Source organism: Aspergillus terreus, genomic scaffold (assembly GCF_000149615.1).
Source record: "Aspergillus terreus NIH2624 scaffold_15 genomic scaffold, whole genome shotgun sequence".
Taxonomy (NCBI): domain Eukaryota; kingdom Fungi; phylum Ascomycota; class Eurotiomycetes; order Eurotiales; family Aspergillaceae; genus Aspergillus; species Aspergillus terreus.
This window is the reverse complement of record NT_165938.1, coordinates 373,136-392,525: the sequence shown is the minus strand read 5'-3', so window position 1 is coordinate 392,525 and position 19,390 is coordinate 373,136. Positions and strand designations below refer to the sequence as shown.

General features: G+C 55.1%; 7 protein-coding genes across 7 annotated transcripts; 1 reads left to right on the top strand and 6 right to left on the bottom strand.

The window, feature by feature from the left end:
- Positions 1-40: 40 nt before the first annotated feature.
- On the bottom strand, positions 41-2,189 carry ATEG_09623 (putative acyl-CoA synthetase; the record flags this gene model as incomplete). The annotated part of the gene is made up of 2 exons (XM_001218244.1): positions 41-1,761; positions 1,814-2,189. The coding sequence occupies 2 exons, from the start codon at positions 2,187-2,189 to the stop codon at positions 41-43; spliced, it is 2,097 nt and encodes a 698-aa protein (XP_001218245.1).
- Positions 2,190-3,333: 1,144 nt separating this feature from the next.
- ATEG_09622 (uncharacterized protein) lies at positions 3,334-4,011 on the bottom strand (the record flags this gene model as incomplete). The annotated part of the gene is made up of 1 exon (XM_001218243.1): positions 3,334-4,011. The coding sequence occupies one exon, from the start codon at positions 4,009-4,011 to the stop codon at positions 3,334-3,336; it is 678 nt and encodes a 225-aa protein (XP_001218244.1).
- A 630-nt stretch (positions 4,012-4,641) lies between these two features.
- ATEG_09621 (uncharacterized protein) lies at positions 4,642-5,034 on the bottom strand (the record flags this gene model as incomplete). Its single annotated transcript, XM_001218242.1, has 1 exon — positions 4,642-5,034. The coding sequence occupies one exon, from the start codon at positions 5,032-5,034 to the stop codon at positions 4,642-4,644; it is 393 nt and encodes a 130-aa protein (XP_001218243.1).
- Positions 5,035-5,686: 652 nt separating this feature from the next.
- ATEG_09620 (FAD-dependent oxidoreductase) lies at positions 5,687-7,296 on the bottom strand (the record flags this gene model as incomplete). The annotated part of the gene is made up of 4 exons (XM_001218241.1): positions 5,687-6,166; positions 6,223-6,593; positions 6,655-6,926; positions 6,998-7,296. 4 exons carry the CDS (start codon positions 7,294-7,296, stop codon positions 5,687-5,689), a joined length of 1,422 nt encoding a protein of 473 aa, XP_001218242.1.
- A 1,529-nt stretch (positions 7,297-8,825) lies between these two features.
- Positions 8,826-9,939, bottom strand: ATEG_09619 (uncharacterized protein; the record flags this gene model as incomplete). The annotated part of the gene is made up of 2 exons (XM_001218240.1): positions 8,826-9,534; positions 9,602-9,939. 2 exons carry the CDS (start codon positions 9,937-9,939, stop codon positions 8,826-8,828), a joined length of 1,047 nt encoding a protein of 348 aa, XP_001218241.1.
- Positions 9,940-10,146: 207 nt separating this feature from the next.
- Positions 10,147-10,836, bottom strand: ATEG_09618 (class I SAM-dependent methyltransferase; the record flags this gene model as incomplete). The annotated part of the gene is made up of 1 exon (XM_001218239.1): positions 10,147-10,836. One exon carries the CDS (start codon positions 10,834-10,836, stop codon positions 10,147-10,149), a length of 690 nt encoding a protein of 229 aa, XP_001218240.1.
- A 529-nt stretch (positions 10,837-11,365) lies between these two features.
- On the top strand, positions 11,366-18,890 carry pyr2 (non-reducing polyketide synthase pyr2; the record flags this gene model as incomplete). Its single annotated transcript, XM_001218238.1, has 2 exons — positions 11,366-11,562; positions 11,771-18,890. 2 exons carry the CDS (start codon positions 11,366-11,368, stop codon positions 18,888-18,890), a joined length of 7,317 nt encoding a protein of 2,438 aa, XP_001218239.1.
- Positions 18,891-19,390: the final 500 nt, after the last annotated feature.

Here is a 19,390-nt window from a genome sequence, read left to right as displayed (position 1 = left end):
ACTATACGCTCCCCGTGTCATCCATCCCCCACAGAAATGACTATAGCTTCGCCTTCCCCCGCCCCTCAAAATACTCCCGCACCCGCGCCCTCGCGACCTCCACCACCTCAGCATCCTCCACCGTCGGCGGCACGCTCACCGCCGCGTCATACCGCCCCTCGACCGCCTGCTCCACCAGCTCCCGCAACACCCGCCGCAGCGTCTTCCCGCTCCGCGTCTTGGGAATCATGCCGCGCCCCTGGATCATCCCGCCCAGCGACGCAATCGCGCCGATCTGCTCGCGCACGCGCGCATTCACCGCCGCAAACAGCTCCCCCGGCGGCGTCGCCGGCAGCGGCCCCGTTCCCGCGTCCCCGCGCAACTGCACAAACGCAAACGGGAGATGGCCCTTGAGCGCGTCCGGCACGCCGACCACGCACGCCTCGCCGATCGCCGCGTGCGACAGGATCGCCTGCTCGATCGCTCCCGTGCTGAACCGGTGCGCCGCTACGTTGATGATGTCGTCCGACCGTCCCATGACGTGCACGTACCCCGCGCTGTCGACCATCCCCGCGTCGCCGGTGTCCACCCAGCGCCCGCCGAACCGGCCGAGGTAGGAGCGGTAGAAGCGTTCGTCGCTGTGGCCGTCGTCGTCGCTGAAGAGGCGCGTGAAGGCTGTTGGCGCGAGTGGTGTGCCCAGCACGATGTTTCCCATCGTCCCGGCCGGGACTTCGCGCCCCTCGTCGTCCACTACGCGTACGTCGAACCCGGGCATCGGTGGCCCTGCGGAGCCTGGTTTGGGAGCCCGTGGTGGGGAGTCCCAGTCGGCGACGCCGGGGGTGTCGGGGATGGCGGCCGCGGCGCTGCGCAGGGCGACACCCGTAATAGGCGACCCGGACTCGGACGACCACCAGTTATCGACGACGACGGCGCCCGGCGCGGCGTACTCCGTCAGTAAACTCTGGTAGCTGCGAACGATGCTAGGCTCGCTGCGCTCGCCAGCGAGGAACAGCGCGCGGAGGGAGCGCAGACCGCCGCGGGCCGCGACGGTGCGGAAGAGATCGTTGTTCGGGTCGTCTTTGCGGATGGCGCGCATGGCGGTGGGTGCGGTGAACAGCGTGCGCACACGGTGCTCCTCGACGATGCGCCAGAAGGTCCCAGCATCCGGGGTGCCGACGGGCTTCCCCTCGAAGAGCACGGTGGTGGCTCCCACCAGCAGCGGCGCGTACAGGATGTACGAGTGACCAACAACCCAGCCGAGGTCGGAGGCGCAGAACATGACGTCGCCGCGGCCGCGGATGTCGAAGAGGGAGCGGATGGACACGTGCAGGCCGACAGCGTGTCCGCCCGCCTCGCGGACGACGCCCTTCGGCCGGCCCGTCGTGCCGCTCGTGTAGATGACGTAGAGTGCGTGCGTGCTGGGCACGGGGACGGCGGATGCGCGTACCCCCCGCATGCGCGCGCTCTTCATCAGCCGCTGCCAGTTGCGCTGGCCGCCGCGCTTGTCCGGGTGGTTCCAGCGGTGCTGGTCGCGCTGCCATATGAGGATCTTGTCGGGTGGGTGTGTGCTGGCGGCGACGGCGGCTTCGACGAGTGGCCGGTACGGGATGACGCCCTTGGCGCCTTCGATGCCGCACGATGCGGTCATGATGGCCTTGGGGCGGGCTGCGTCGATGCGCTGCGCCAGGGAGTGCGGCGCGAAGCCGCCGAACACGGCGGCGTGGATGGCGCCTAGCCGGGTGATGGCCAGCGCGGCGATGAGCGCCGCGGGGATCATGGGCACTGTGGTCGTTAGCGTAGGTGTTCGGATGTAAATGGTATATGTGGAACGCACTGTAGATAATGACGACGTCGCCCTGGCGCACGCCCTCCTCGCGCAGCACGCCGGCCAACACCTCGACCTCATCGAGAAGCCGCGCGTAGGTGTAGGTCTCTTTGGTCCCCGTCACGGGCGAGTCCCAGATGACGGCGACATCGTCGCCATGGCCGGCCAGGACGTGTCGGTCGACGCAATTGTAGGTGGTGGAGATCTCGCCGTCCGGAAACCAGGCCCAGTGGTCGTGGGTGATGCCGCTGGGGAGGGTCTTGGTGGTGCGACGGACAGCCTGCGAGGGCTTTCGGTGCCAATGCAGTTGCTCTGCATGGTGCAGCCAGAAGCGCTCGGGGTCTTGGAGCGATAGTTGGTGGACAGCTTCTTGGGGGTGTGTCATGGTGCTGTGTATGGGATGAAAGCAAGAAGGGGGCTGCGGAGGAATGTTTGGGACAGTCTAAGACCGAGGGTTGCCGAGCGGTCGTGCGGGGATTCTTAAATGCATGCTTAGTAGGTATGTAGTATTACTTAGCTTACTTGTTCACCGTCTGTCGTAAATTCGCCCCCCGCAAACCGATAATCGAGTCCGGGGAAATGGATCTACGGATAACCCGATGGATCCATGGATAACCCGCAAGAACCCGAGGTACGGATGTCGGCTGTTTCATACCTAAGCATGCATCTCCACCGCTAGACAATCAATAAAATGAACAATAACTAGAAGCACTAGAATTTAGAGCATCTAGGTAGCAGCGATTAGAAAAAAATCCTCGTCTTAAAATGCGCGATATCCGTCTCCTCATCAGACACTTCCGACGGTCCTTCCCACTCCAACCGAGACTCATCACCCTCCGCCCACCATCCTCTGGCCCCCCTCCAATAGAGCTTCCGCCGCGTCACCAACGATTCCACAATGCGATCTTGTTGAGCTTGATCTGGCATGGCCGGACCATAGTCCAACAAGATGGATGACTGGTGAGTCGAAAAACCCCATTTCCACCAGTCGGGAGTAATCCCACATCACATACCCCCATCGCCGAAGATCATGGACTTCATAGCTGCAAACAAACGCAGGCCAGTTGAGCTCCAGGTGGGCGTGATGCCATGCTTCTGCGGGCCCGGGATCGGTATCGGACCTCTTGGAGCCTTCCAATGACTTTAGTTGCTCGGCGGTGTAGTCCTTGAGTGGGACTGTCTCATCTACATCGGTATGAAAAATGTCCTGCACGTCACTGGGTAGAAAGATGGCAATTCCCGAGGCCTTTGGGCTCAGCAGACGGTAACGTTCCTCGTAGCTGTCGGTGGTGATGGCCTTTGCTAGAAATGGAAGACCCTCCGAGAGCTATGAAAATAGCTTAGCCATTGATCCAGGAATATACGGAGAGATACTTGCCAACGCCGTTATGCAGGTCGCACCATAGTCAGACTCCCATGCTTCGTTGTAGCCGAACACGACGCCACGAAACCCCCAGTCTACATCGTGGGCTGCAATCTCATTGAATGCTTAGGAGTGTAAGCCACGAGACGAGAAGAGCATGCCGTGATCACATGAAGAGAGTAGTCATACGGATTGCGATCTTGCGGTATAGATATTCGCTGACACAAGCAAGCTGTTCTAGCTCCCAGACTGGGCAGTCGATGTACCAGATGTTCCATTGCTCACGCCGTGAAAAGTCTGGAGACGGTTTGTTTTTGGCGCGCCTCCGATCTCGTTTTCGGAATAGATGCCGGTGAATCTGGAAGCGATAGAAGGTCCTGACAATGCGGGACCATTCCAGGGACGATGCTGGGCGTACCCATCCCGTGCCTTTGATTGACTGAGCGGCGGATATGAAATCCGAGGAGAAGAATTCGATGTCATGGTGTAGATCTTGGATTTGGAAGGCTTGTCTGACGGACAAGTTCAGTGACATAGGGGGCTGGGGATTTCTGTACTGTTCAATGATCGAGATGACTCTCTCTCGCGTCCAAGGCTCTGATTCCAGAACAGATGCATTCAAGACACATATTGCCTCATTCATCAGTCCAGATGGTATGATGCTTGAGAGAATGCGATACACGATAACATTCTGATGGCTGACGAAGGCAGAGTAGAGGGAAGAGTGCGTGAGGATCGCAGCTTTAAGGGCGTGTAGATCGTCGAGATGCCCAAGGATCGCCTGGCGCGATTCCAGAGGCAGAGTACAAAGAGAAAGTCGAGAAGGTGGGGGAGACTCATCCATCTTGTGTTCATGCAGGAAGTGAGAAGAGGTCACTACTACTACCTAGCCATCGGAGGGCAGGATAGAAGTTACCTTTAAAGGCTGGAGGGGGAGCAAGAGTCATTCATTGCTTTGTGACTGTAACAAAGAGGCTCAGCGCCAAGACTCGTTGTAGTATCCCATAGGAGGCTGTATAAGCGCCCACCCATGCATAGGCCAGCTCATACACCTGGCGCAGCCTCTTCAATCGATGGTCACAACTTAGACTTAGGCGAAATGAACCATGCGACAATACCGCCAACCGCAGCGAGAAAGGCCCATCTAGTAAGACCTTTCTTGATATAGTATTCAGCCGCACGATCGATTGCCTCTGAATCATTTAACCGCGGAAAGGGAATATACTCTGGCACATCCTTTCCCAGAGCCCTACACAGCGGCTCCCAGCCTTTCTTCACATCGAAAAAGACCAACCGATCCGGAGGGACGACATCCTTCAACCAAGCAATATGCCGGTGGTAGACCTGGAGAGTCGATTCTCTCCTCCCATATATCTGCTGCCACAGGTTCCGGAGGAGCGAGATGAATCTGACAAAATGCCTCATTCCAGAAAGTGGCAGGAGGACGACTCGGAGAAAGCACGACGTCGCCAAGTTACGGAGCTGCTTGTGACTCTTTGCCCAGGCTTCCGGGTCCCGGACTGTGCAGATGACCATTGCGTCGGGATAAAGCTCCAAGAGCTCTGGGATCAGCTGCGCGCAGGGGGGCATCGGTGACGGCAGCATATCCATCCAGATTCTTCGCGATCAGCTTGAGGGCTTCCTCCCTGTCTCGGGGCTCCCGTGTTAGCCGGTGACGCAGGATCTTCATCCATGACCTTATCTCTGACGGTGATCCCATCGTGGCCTGTGTTCCGCCATGATACACGGGGCCTTCCAAAAGGATACTTAATGCGCTGCTGAAGGAAGCCGTCCCCGTACGCGAGAGACCGGCACCGATCACTTGGATTTTGGTTCCTGGCTGTGATGTAGAAGCTTGTTGGCCCATGATGTCTGGAAATTATTGAGCATACAATGGCAATACTCGTTAGAAAATGAGAAGATTGTGGTTTAACAACGGGACACTGCGTAAACCAGAAATATAGGAACTCGTGTTGGGGTTGGACTCTATTTTATATCTCTGACCACCACAGAGGCCAAATGGGCGAATGGATTATTAGTGCTTATACAGACATGCGCGGTTGCACAGGCACATGTCCAACCAGCTGGTAACCTCTTCAGTCCCCTTCAAGTGTCTCTGGATACAAGATATTCTCGACAGGGTAATGCATGTTTATTGTCGGAGCCTTAGGCGCCGAGATTCCTCTTTAGGACTAGCACTTTCCTCTGCCCAATTGGCAAAATCGCATTCACCACTTCTTGAGCTTCACCTCTTCTCCCCTCTCTGTCATTTTCCCTTGGGAACTACCGTACTGCCCTGATATATTGTCGGCAACTCAAGATAAGACCTGGTGATCACTGACTGGACAGTCTATAAAGTATCATCCCTATCCGAGAGGCCTGTTGGGGAATGCACTTGAGATCGACAGTGACAAGTATCCATCTAGGATCAGTCTGATAAGAGGACTTATAACTGCCTCCATAGGCCTCCACCAATGGTTGAGTCTATACCAACTGTATACAGTTTTCTCCCATCCATCTCACAATTGGTTAACATTGAAGACCGCCCAACTGATCCACAAAAGTATGACAACTCCAAAGCAATACACCAGTCTCTCTCCAAATTCCTGCCATTTGGACAGACCCCACGTATTCCACCATTCTAGCTTCGGCCAGTGCTTTCCCGAGCGCTCAGTCAACGGCAAGAATTGCAGTACTTCACCATTGTACGAGTTCCGCACCACTCCCAACGCAAAGAGATCGCCACAGTGCGGCGCCACATATCGCGTGAAGGCCGTGACCACCCATCCTTGGCATGCCTCCAGTCGCGTAATCCAGCGTGATTCTAGATGGATAGCGTCCAGTCGTTTGCGGTGTCTCTCGCTGAAGTTGGCAAGCGCCCGGTGAATGGTATCATCCGACGGTTGGTGGTGGTTTTGCGTGATGGCGTATATCACGTTAGCCAGTCCAGCTGCTGCTTCAATGGCAGTATTGGCACCTTGTCCGATGTTGGGGGTCATCTAGCGAACGACTCTATTAGCGTAAGAATGGGAAAAGAGCTTCATGCAAGACACACCTTGCTGATACTATCCCCGATGCAGATGATCCGGCCATGATGCCAGGTGCGAAAGAGATTCTCCTCTAGCGCAACCATCCGGAACCCCCGGCGCTGAGCCCAGATATCCCGGAACCGTACTTCCTGCCAGACAGGCTGACTGGCGGCTGCCTCACAGCGTGTAACGGCGTCCTCTTGCGAGAACCGCGGAACATCAGGGTAGATATACTTGTGCGGTAGCTTCTCAATCAGCACCCAGAAGAGGCTGTCCCCCGCAGCGGGAAATATCAAGAATGTAAAGCCTGGTCCGATCCGAATTATATGCTGCCAGTGCTTTCGCCCGGGGATCGGGTTGGACATGCCGAAGATACAGCTGAACTCGACGGACATGCCTGGACGCAGAGAATCAACAGTTAATAATGGGCGGAATCGATAATGGTTCTAGAAACATACTGGCCTGTTCTTTGAATGGGATCAACCCCGGCTGCTCTATGTTGGCAATGCGCCACATCTCCCGCCGCGTCACGCTGTGCACGCCGTCCGCGCCGACAACCAGGTCTCCCTGGAATTCGTCCCCATCCGCAGTGGTGACAGACATCTTGTTGCCGTGGGGAGTTATCCGGACGACACCTTTGCTCGTGAGAACCCTGGACTTGTCGGGCAGATGAGTGTACAGGATTTCGAGTAGCTGCGTCCGTTCCAGAGCGGCGAACTTCAAGCCAAATCTGCTTGTCCACTGGGTTAGCATCCTCATTCGACTTTGTTTCACCCTCTCGGAGATCAATGAAGCCCGGACCTTTTCAAGACGACACTAGGTGAGAGGCTATCATAGTAGAACCCATCTTGAAAGCAAAGATGCACCCTTTGAAATGGCTGGCATCGGTCTTCAATATGCCGAAAGATCCCCAACTGCTCCATAATCCGTCCTCCATTCGGCAGGATGGCCACTGCGGCGCCAATCGGAGGATGGACTTCATGATGCTTCTCCAGCACCACATAGTCTATGCCAGCCCGATGAAGACAGTGAGCGAGGGTTAGACCCGTGACAGAAGCTCCGACGATGATGACCTTGAATGAGGGGCCTTTTCCTTCCATCGTTGGATATGTGGCTCTGAGGGTGGCCAGCCAGGATGCGGACCTCAGTATGGGTCTGGGCATACCTTGGGTTTTCCAATCGACGCTGACCGGCAAACCGGGCGAAAGACCATCCGAGGAGACTCGGCTTCGTGTGTATGCCGCTCGGCTCACTGGAAATGTCCAGCCGAGCCACGCCGGGAAGTCCAGATGCAGGGTGGATGTCTGTGGTTGTGAAACCTGCGACGTAATGCCGTGCTCTTAGCCACGCTCACTATAACTGTTCTAAGTCTGATAATTGGGCTGAACGGATATTGATCCGTGTCTTCGAGGTAGCCGAGACTGCGGGAGGCTGGGCCATCTCGGTTGCACGGCAGTCTGATTTGAAACCTGAGCAGACTGGATGCAAACAGATAGGAAACCCGTCTAAGGTTAGCTATACTGCCGGGACGTTCCACGAGAACGCCAAGTATAGGCCGTTATAGCAGTTGCGTATGCAGGATAGCTGCCATGCATGTCCTGACATCCAAACGTCCTGGTCATAGCTCCACTGGGTCATGTAGGCGACGATATGTCTGAAACGTAGTAGCACGCTATCCAATAGTTCGCGCCTCCGGGAGCTCCGCCGCATGTTTGTCTAAACTTGACGGAGTGGCTTGTGGAGAATCGTAAAGGAGTATACTAGAGCAAATATTGAGTAGGAGACTTATCAATATCTCCGCAATAGCGAGCTCTTCGGGGTTCCGGCCCCGTGGTCAAAACTAGAGGCGCCTACGGATCATCGCAGCCGGATCGCCACCAGGAACAAAAGTAGAATGATTCACAGGCCTATCAACCGAATCATACACGGACGGAGATATTTGCGATATACGATATGTCACTTCTGTCATCCTTCTTTATGGCCCTGTATGTGAGTATATCGTTCTCCTACAATTAATGGGTAAAACAAGCTGGCAGAACGCCTGGAGCCATATGTAATATCTACGCTATCCTAGTCTATATCGGTAATACATGAGAAGCAAGTCTGCACTGTCCGGTTTGCGCGGCATGAGGTAAGAGTAAGAGGCGATGCGCGATCGACAATTGTATACCTTCGACAAGGACGCAAATCAACATTTCAGCACCCAAGAGATCTTTCGAAAAGAGCCAGTGGCATCATCGGATCCCGGGTGTGACATACTCCCGCCTCCAGCTACGTGGACCTGGAGCAACTATACGGACCAGGTTTGGGACGAAGTCGTGATAAGAGGATGGCAAACTCGGCATATGGCCAGTGACGTGATCTGGCAGATCAATTTGAAATCCATCAAGTCAGGCTCGAATGCCTGGTAGGGCTAGATAGTGGCTAGTACGACAACTTATCGTGGGAGCACGCTTGGTCCAGCGAGTGGACATTGGAACAACGACCAGGCATGCTTATCTCCCAAAGAACGAAGAACGAGCAGAAGCGAGTGACACCATGGAACAGAGACCCGAGAACGTGCAGCGCAAGAACAGAGAAAGACCAACAACGGCAAACAGAAAGATCGAAGCTGGGTGGCGCGTCGATATCAAAATTGAGATTCCTCCCACAGCAACCAAACGGCAGCACCGCAGGGACCTGAGATCAGACAAAGAACTCCAACTTTCAGCGCTAGATAGCAAGTCTGTAGGAATGACGACTGCTGCTCCACTGTCCACCGCATATGCATTGCCCAGAGGAGAAAACTCCCCATTCCAATGAGATGATCCCACTGTAGGAACCAAAGCCCTCCTTGGGCCATGGATTGAACCTGAACAGTGCCGCCACCAGCAAACTGCCAAGGCAATACATCGGCCAAGAGGTTTGTAGGAATCAGTGTCAGTGAGAGCCCCCAGCTAACCGCATGTGGGATAATCGCGCATACAAACGCAAAGGAACATGCCGTCCGGCATGCTGTTCTCACGGAGATACCCTCCTTCAGTCTCGATCTGAATAAGACCCGCAAACCCCAGTGCCACAGCGCTACATAGATTGGCCAGATCTGCCATACTGCAATGGCGATCTGTTTGCTGAACAAGTTCTGGTGTGTGCTTTCCGGAAGGAGCATGCCGATAGTGGGGATTCCAAAGCCCAGAACCATGCTAATTGGAATGAGGCGTATGGAATGAGCTGCTGAGGCCGAGACAGCGCGGGTAATTGGGCGTGGTGACGACGACGACCAGATGGAGATCGCGCACCAGAGGGGTACGATGACAGCGATGGCCACGACCTGGGATAGCATGGCGAAAAGGGTTGGACTATGCCGGTTAGTCGATACCATGACCCAAAAATGTAGAACAGGGATACGAGGCCATAGACACTCACGATCGCAGCAGGCTGTTGCGGTTCGGTGATCTCCAGCTTTGGACCTGGATCGCCACCCACACGGCCACTATTGCACCCAAGAAATGAAACGCCTGGAGGCTGAGACCGGGATGATTGCCATCTAGCACGGGCCAGTAGAAGACAATCAGGTTTCCCAACAACTCGTCCAATCCGGTTCCGGTGATGTTGCCTTGCAAGGGCTCTGCCGTGCCGGATAGCTTTCGCTCTCGGTAGCTGTTGGCCATGAGCTCGAGGAAGCCATTGCGGAATCCAAAGCCGTAGATGGCGTCTAGTCCAAGGACAGACAAGCAGAGAAGGAAGTAGGCAGAGAGGGCCATTGTGAATGCGTTACGATGAGGATGATGGGAATAATAGTTGGTAAGACAGTGAGTATAAATACGAGACCCAGACTTCAATATAACATCAATCTCATACAGCAGCCTATGATACTCGAGCAAACTAACACCAAATATTCAGCCTGCACAACACGCCACCATCACACTCGGCGCTATCATTCCTGCACTTTGACATCACTGCAAGACACCCTAGCGACGAGGCTTCCGTGCCTTGAACATCAGGACCGTCCCAATAATCACGCTCTCCACCTCCTCGAACTCCTCCTCCAGCGCACGGACAAAGTCATCTGGGAAGTCTGCCCGATTTTGAAACATATCCACAGCATTGTAGATACGTTGCAGGAGCCAATTGAACCAGTTCTGCCGAACCCCACGGCACAACAGCGTAGACCCGAAGAGGGTACCACTGTCCTTGAGGAGCGGCTTCAAGTTGGCGAACACGCGCCCCTTGTCCTTTGAAGCCCCCGGGAGACAGTGCAGGACATACATAAGGGATATGGAGTCGAACTGGCGTTCAGGCTGTATGGGGATGGGCTCCAGGATATTGGCCAGCACACACTCCGTACGATCCGCTATCCCCACACGGTTGGCAGCTTTCCTTAGACATCGGATGTGGAAGTCCACTAGCGTCAGCTTGTCTTGAGGCCAGGACGGCTGGCGCTTCCGCACGGCAGAGAGATAGTAGCCCGTGCCCACGCCAACATCACAGTGTCGAGATCCAATGTTGGATAGGAAGAAAGGGAGGAGAATGTTCTTAGACGAACACTTCCAGGCAAAGAGCGCGCTGACCCAATGGACCCAGAAGTCGTACCACCACAAGAGAAGAGGGTTGTAGTAGTTATCGGCACCTTCGGCATCGGAAAGCTGGTAGAAGGTCATGGTGAGGATATCGGTACGCTGTGTTCTGGTAGAGAGAAGACTTGGAAAAGGACGATAGAGAGATATCAGCCGAAAGAGATAGATTTCTGCTTGTTCCTTTGTATGTCCTCTCTCCAGCTATTCCTCGGCGAGCACGAAGTCCAGGCGGGTCTCGCGGGTGCAGGAAAATAATCTGGTTTCAGATTCAGATTTTAAATTGGCCGAAAAGGCTGAGAAGTTGAAGCTGAAGTGCGAAGATCATGCAGCCACCAGTTTGCTCCGAGGTGGTATCCATGTATTCAGCTTGCAGATATCATGCATGCATTCAGACATGTGAACTGCTAGATACCAAAGCCACAGTTATGTCATATCGAGGAAGTACTGTCATGAGTGAGTCTGGGATGCTATCAGGTCAAATAGCAGCTTCACCCGAGCTGAACTTGATAAACAGAGAACTCATTGCTCTTGTTGACACTGTTCAGTAGTCCTATCAACAATCCTCCTATATCTTTGTCGATACACACATACCCGTACATACTTGTCGCTCCATATGGCACACATGGAACCGATTGCCATCGTTGGCACAGCCTGCCGATTTGCTGGGTCGTCATCTAGTCCTTCCAAGCTTTGGGAACTTCTCCAGAACCCCAGAGATGTGGCATCAGAGCCACCCGCAGATCGATTCAATATTGACGCTTTCTATGACCCGGAGGGCTCCAACCCCATGGCAACCAATGCCCGCCAGGGGTACTTCCTCTCTGACAACGTCAAGGCCTGCTCCATTCTTCAATATCTCCGCCACCGAAGCGCTGGCACTCGATCCGCAGCAGCGTATGCTGCTGGAAGTCGTCTATGAGTCGCTAGAGACCGCTGGCCTGCGTTTAGATGCTCTGCGTGGCTCCCCGACGGGAGTCTATTGTGGTGTGATGAACTCCGACTGGGAGGGCATCTTCAGCGTTTCGTGTGCAGCACCACAATATGGGAGCGTGGGGGTTGCGCGGAATAACCTCGCCAATCGCATCTCTTACTTCTTCGACTGGCAAGGCCCCTCCATGTCCATCGATACAGCCTGCTCTGCGAGCATGGTAGCTTTGTATGAGGCTGTCTCCGCACTCACTCGCCACGACTGCAACCTGGCTGCAGCTCTTGGTGCCAATCTCATGTTGTCCCCTCAGATGTTCATCGCTGCATCCAATTTGCAGATGCTGTCCCCAACCAGCCGCAGCCGCATGTGGGACGCTCAGGCTGATGGTTATGCTCGGGGCGAGGGCGTTGCATCTGTGCTCTTGAAACGTCTTTCAGACGCAGTGGCCGACGGTGACCCTATCGAATGTGTTATCCGAGCTGTCGGCGTGAACCATGATGGCCGGAGCATGGGATTCACCATGCCGTCGAGTGATGCACAAGTGCAACTGATCCGGTCTACTTATGCGAAGGCGGGATTGGATCCTCGCAGCGCGGAAGATCGACCCCAATATGTTGAAGCCCATGGTACAGGCACATTGGCGGGTGACCCCCAGGAAGCTTCCGCCCTTCACCAGGCCTTCTTCAGTTCCTCGGACGAGGATACTGTCCTGCATGTCGGTTCCATCAAGACAGTCGTAGGCCACGCGGAAGGAACTGCTGGTCTGGCCGGCCTTATAAAGGCATCCCAGTGCATCCAACACGGCATAATTCCTCCCAACCTTCTTTTCAATCGCTTGAACCCGGCCCTGGAACCTTATGCACGGCAATTGCGAGTTCCGGTGGACGTTGTCCCCTGGCCTCCTCTCTCGCCAGGTGTTCCCCGACGTGTTTCAGTGAACTCTTTTGGCTTTGGAGGTACCAATGCTCATGTCATTCTGGAAAGCTACGAGCCCGCTGAAGGCCTCATCAAGGTCGACTGCAACCAAAATGCCGTACTTCCATTTGTCTTCTCGGCGGAGTCAGATTTTAGTCTTGGGTCGGTTCTGGAACAGTATTCCAGATATCTCTCCAGAAATCCCGATGTGGAAGTACACGATCTGGCATGGACCCTACTGGAGCGCCGTTCCGCGCTGATGCACCGTGTCGGCTTTTGGGCGCCGGATATTGCGCACCTCAAGAGAAGTATTCAGGATGAGCTCGCCGTCCGCAAAGGAGGGGCTCCATCGACATTGATTTGCCGACCACATGGTAAGACCAGGAAGCACATCTTGGGCGTCTTCACTGGCCAGGGAGCTCAATGGGCGCAAATGGGACTCGAGCTAATCACCACGTCCAACACTGCGCGAGGCTGGCTAGATGAGCTGCAGCAGTCTCTCGATGCTCTGCCGGAGCCGTATCGTCCGGGGTTCTCACTCTTTCAGGAGCTTGCTGCAGATTCGGCTACATCACGGTTATCGGAGGCCCTCTTGTCGCAGACCCTTTGCACAGCAATGCAGGTTATCTGGGTGAAGATGCTTTGGGCTCTGAATATCCACTTTGATGCTGTGGTAGGCCACTCTTCCGGCGAGATTGCTGCAGGTTTTGCGGCCGGCTTTCTGACAGCTGAGGATGCTATTCGCATTGCCTATCTTCGAGGCGTGTTTTGCTCGGCTCCAGGTAGCTCGGGAGAAGGTGCGATGCTGGCCGCTGGTCTTTCGATGGACGAAGCGACTGCACTCTGTGAGGATGTTTCCTCGTCCGAGGGGCGAATAAACGTGGCGGCGTCCAACTCTCCTGAAAGCGTCACGGTGTCTGGAGACCGGGATGCAATTCTGCGAGCTGAACAGCTGTTGAAGGACAGGGGAATCTTCGTCCGTCTACTGCGCGTCAGTACGGCCTACCACTCCCATCACATGCAGGCATGTTCGCAGCCCTACCAGGATGCATTGAGGGGTTGCAACATCCAGATTCAGACCCCGATGTCCACCACCACCTGGTATTCAAGCGTCTATGCTGGGCGGCCCATGGAGGAAGGGTCAGTCACAGAGACGCTCGGTACAGGAGAATACTGGGCAGAAAATCTGGTCAGTCCTGTGTTGTTCTCGCAGGCACTAAGTGCTGCCATGTCCGCTACAAACCCTTCCCTGATCGTCGAAGTTGGACCTCATCCAGCGCTGAAAGGACCTGCCCTACAGACACTCTCAGGAATCACTCCAGCGGAGATTCCTTATATCGGGGTATCTGTCCGGAACAACAGTGCCATAGAGTCCATGGCCACAGCCATTGGGGCTTTTTGGGCCCATCTTGGTCCACAAGCCATCAATCCGCGCGGGTACCTGGCTCTTTTCCAGCCCAACACTAAGCCTTCAGTTGTCCGTGGGCTGCCTTTGTATCCTTTTGACCATCGCCAAGAGCACGGTTATCAGACCCGCAAGGCTAATGGTTGGCTGTACCGACGGAACACACCACATCCGCTCCTGGGGTCTTTGAGTGAAGACCTTGGGGAGGGTGAGCTGCGGTGGAATCATTATCTATCCCCGCGGCGAATCCGGTGGCTCGATGGCCACCGCGTCCAGGGCCAAATTGTCGTCCCCGCCACAGCTTATATCGTGATGGCTCTCGAGGCAGCTCTGGCCCTGGCTGTGGTGAAAGAAAAGAGCTTGCATCTAATCCGTATAGACGACCTAATTATCGGTCAAGCCATCTCCTTCCAGGATGAACGAGACGAGGTCGAGACTCTCTTCCACCTCCCCCCTATGTTGGAGAACAGGGATGACAACACGGCAGTCGGTCGGTTCCGCTGCCAGATGGCTGCTTCTGGAGGTCACATCAAGACGTGTGCAGAGGGCATCCTGACAGTGACCTGGGGTTCACCACAGGATGATGTCCTCCCATGCCCTGTGTTTCCATCGCCCGCAGGGCTGGCCGATGTGACCGACATGGAGGAGTACTATGCGTCGCTTCGAACCCTGGGTTACGAGTACACTGGGGTCTTCCAGGGAATTCATTCCCTCTCCCGGAAGATGGGTATCGCCACCGGCCAAGTGTATAACCCTGCCTTAACCGGGTTTCTCATCCACCCAGCAGTCCTCGACACCGGATTACAGGGTCTTCTAGCTGCCGCAGGGGAAGGACAACTCACGACCTTACATGTCCCAACCCGCATTGATACAGTCAGCGTAAACCCCGCTGTCTGCTCTATTGACTCGCTATCCTTTGAGGCTGCCGTCACTCGGACAGGCGCAGACGGCATTGTGGGCGACGTGGAGCTGTACACAGCTGCCAACGGCCCTGGCGCCGTCTTCTTCGAAGGTGTGCACGTCTCCTCACTGGTGCCGCCATCCGCGGCAGATGATCCGTCAGTATTTTGGGTGCAGCATTGGACGCCCCTTGTCCTGGATGTTAACCGTTCAGAATCTCGATTGTCGCCAGAATGGATGACCGTGTTAGAGGGGTATGAGCGCCGGGCGTTCCTTGCACTGAAAGACATCCTCCAGGAGGTCACGCCAGAACTTCGTGCCACTTTCGACTGGCATCGTGAAAGCGTAGTCAGCTGGATCGAGCACATTATGGAGGAGACCCGTATGGGTCAGCGCGCTTCCTGCAAGCCTGAATGGCTAGGTCAAAACCTCGAGAATCTTGGACACATATGGGGACGACCAGACGCCAGCATCGAGGATAGAATGATGTATCGAGTTTACCAGAACCTGCTACCCTTCCTCCGCGGGGAAGCAAAGATGCTAGATGCTCTCCGGCAGGATGAATTGCTCACCCAATTCTACCGCGACGAGCACGAGCTGCGCGACGTCAACCGCCGACTGGGTCAGTTAGTTGGTGACTTAGCCGTGCGTTTCCCGCGTATGAAACTCCTCGAGGTTGGCGCGGGGACAGGCTCTGCCACTCGAGAGGTGCTCAAGCACGTTAGCCGGGCTTATCATTCCTACACGTTCACGGATATCTCGGTTGGGTTTTTTGAAGACATGTTGGAGACGCTACCCGAGCACGCAGATCGTCTTATCTTCCAGAAGCTCGATGTTGGCCAAGACCCATTGGAGCAGGGCTTTACTGAAAACGCGTACGATGTGATCATCGCCGCCAATGTGCTTCATGCCACGCCGGCACTGCACGAGACCCTGCGCAACGTGCGGCGCCTGCTCAAGCCAGGAGGGTATCTGATCGCACTGGAGATCACCAACATTGATGCGATCCGCATCGGCTACTTGATGTGTGCCTTCGACGGCTGGTGGCTCGGCCGGGAGGACGGCCGTCCGTGGGGACCTGTGGTCTCTGCATCACAGTGGGATAGCTTACTCCGGGAGACGGGATTCGGTGGGATAGACAGTATCACCGATCGCGCCGCCGACGAACTCACCATGTACTCTGTATTTGCTGCCCAAGCGGTGGATGACCAGATTACTCGAATTCGAGAACCTCTGACACCACTCCCTCCTCAACCTCCCTTCTGCCGGGGAGTGATCATCGGAGGCTCGCCTAATCTGGTGACAGGCGTAAGAGCCATTATCCATCCTTTTTTCTCAGATGTTGAACATGTTTCCGCCATCGAGAACCTCACGGAGGGAGCTCCAGCTGTTGTGTTGATGGTGGCCGACCTGAGCGACACTCCCTGCTTCCAAAGTCTTACGGAGTCAAGACTGGCCGGGCTCAAGGCACTTGTGAAAATGGCTGAGAAGACACTCTGGGTAACCATGGGCTCTGAAGCGGAAAATCCTTTTCTTTGCCTCAGCAAGGGTTTTCTCACCTCGATGAATTATGAACATCCAAATGTCTTCCAATATCTGAACATTATCGACCCGGCTGATGTCCAACCTGTGGTCCTGTCTGAGCATCTTCTGCGACTGGCTCATACCACCCAGAACAACGACTTCACCCTCACAAGTTGCGTCCACAGCACAGAGCTAGAGCTGCGTCTCTACCCGGGCGGAATTTTGAAGTTCCCACGCATTAACGCGAGCAATGTTCTGAACAGGCGGTATGCCGCAGCTCGGCGCCCGGTTACCTCTCCTGTTACCGACATGCAGGAGAGCGTGGTCGTACTTGGTCAAGGCCCAGATGGAAAGCTCCAACTTCTGCTTGGGGAGGAGAGGCTTTTAGGTGATCGCACAGGCGTCACCATCAACGTCCGATACTCGACCAATCGCGCGGTTCGCATCAATGGCGCAGGATATCTGGTTCTTGTTCTCGGACAGGATAAAGTCACCAAAACACGTCTGGTGGCTCTGGCAGGCCAATCTGCGAGTGTCATCTCAACTTCCTGCTATTGGGAGATCCCAGCAGATATCTCCGAGGAACAAGAGGCGGCGTATCTGTACGCAACGGCAACAGCTTTGCTGGCTGCCAGTCTGATTCAGTCCAATGGCACCACAATCCTAGTACATGGTGCTGATGCGATACTGCGCCATGCCATTGCCATTGAGGCTGCTTCACGGGTCGTTCAGCCTATATTCACTACCACATCTCCCTCGGCTGCATCATCAACAGGTTTTGGGAAGAGCATTCTCGTTCATCAGAACGAGTCCAGGAGACAACTGGCTCATCTTCTCCCTCGATATTTCACGGCTGCCGTGAATTTCGACTCCAATGACCATCGACTCTTTGACCGAATGATGGCAATCGGTCATCAATCGGGTGTCACCCAAGAACATCTTCTTACCACTTTGACAGCTGTCCTCCCCCGTCCCTCTGCATCTTCACTCCCGGCCCACCCTCAGGCGGTCATAGACGCTCTTCGCAAAGCCGCTTTGACTGCTTATCAACTCACCGTTCAATCGACAGCACCGGGTCATATCGCCACATCAATCGCAGACATCCAATCCTGTTCACAAGAACTAGCAGTCGCCGATTGGACACCACCTTGCGGCTCGGTTCCAGTACACCTCCAGCCGGCCAGTCAACTGGTCCGTCTCTCTGCACAAAAGACATATCTTCTGGTCGGTATGACCGGCGCTCTCGGCCAATCCATCACGCAATGGCTGATCGCCCGCGGCGCTCGCAACATCGTCCTCACCAGTCGCAACCCATCTGTGGATCCCGCGTGGATCTTAGAGATGCAGAGCACGACAGGCGCGCGTGTCCTCGTCACATCAATGGACGTGACAAGTCGCGCCTCGATTCTTGCGGTGGCACACGCTCTGAAGGCGGGATGGCCGCCGCTCGGCGGCGTCGTCAACGGTGCTATGGTGCTCTGGGACCAGCTTTTCGTCGACGCACCCCTATCCGTTCTGACGGGGCAACTCGCTCCAAAGGTCCAGGGAAGTCTTCTCTTAGATGAAATTTTCGGCCAGGAACCGGGCCTTGATTTTTTCATCCTCTTCGGTAGCGCTATCGCCACCATTGGCAATCTGGGCCAGTCGGCCTACACGGCCGCTAGCAACTTCATGGTCGCGCTTGCGGCGCGACGCCGCGCCCGGGGACTCGTCGCGAGTGTCCTCCAGCCAGCGCAGGTAGCCGGTACCATGGGTTATCTCAGAGATAAGGATGATAGCTTCTGGGCTCGGATGTTTGATATGATTGGACGGCACCTCGTCTCTGAGCCAGATCTGCACGAGCTCTTTGCCCATGCTATCCTGTCGGGTCGTGGTCCTCCATCTGACGTTGGATTTGGACCGGGTGAGGGCGAGTGTGTCATCGGGGGACTGAGCGTCCAAGACCCCGCTGTGTATCCGAATATCCTCTGGTTCCGTACGCCCAAGGTCTGGCCGTTCATCCACTATCACCACGAAGGAACTGGTCCATCATCTGCAGCGACTGGCTCGGTACCCCTGGTGGAACAGCTCAAGTGCGCGACTAGCTTAGCCCAAGTCGGGGAGGTGGTGGAAGCTGGCGTTGCGGCCAAACTGCATCACCGACTGCATCTCCCTGGCGAGGTTGGCAGTGGGAACGTCACGGGCGATACGCGGTTGACCGAGCTAGGGGTGGACTCGTTGATTGCAGTGGACTTACGGCGGTGGTTTGCACAGGAGTTGGAGGTGGATATTCCCGTTCTGCAAATGCTGAGTGGGTGCTCGGTTAAGGAGCTAGCTGCTGCCGCGACAGCGTTGTTGCAGCCAAAGTTTTACCCAGGGGTGGTGGGTGATTCTGACGTGGGGAGTGAGAAAGATGGTTCCTCGGATTCCCGTGGTGATACTTCTTCCTCCTCGTATCAGGTGATCACTCCGGAGGAGTCGGACTGATAGTGCTTTTAGTCGCTGTATTTACTCGTCTAGTCATCTTGTTCATTATCTACTAGTATCCGTTTGTCGTTATCGCGATGTGAGGGTATATACTAAGTGCAGATGGTGATAGCAGGATTCAACACTTCATCCATAGACCGTGAGATCTACTCTTCTGGGACATGTTATAGAGAAGTGGAATTCAATTTATTGAAGTACATAGTTTGGAATGGAATGTAAAACAATCTACCACGTAGTGGGTAGTGCAATGTGCAAGGAGGGCGAGACATAGCTGCGTGTAGAGTCACAGAGAGTGGAGACTACTATTTACCCTCCAACTCATCCAGGATCTTCTCACTCTTTGCCTTGGCGGACTCAAAATTGCCGACCATGTAGAACGCGTCTATAAGCAAACATGCGTCAGTGGTTTAAGTCTCATTGAAGAAGTTGGGGCAGATAATGTAGCAACTTACTCTCGGGCATATTATCACCCTGTCCATCGAGAACAGCCTTGAAAGACC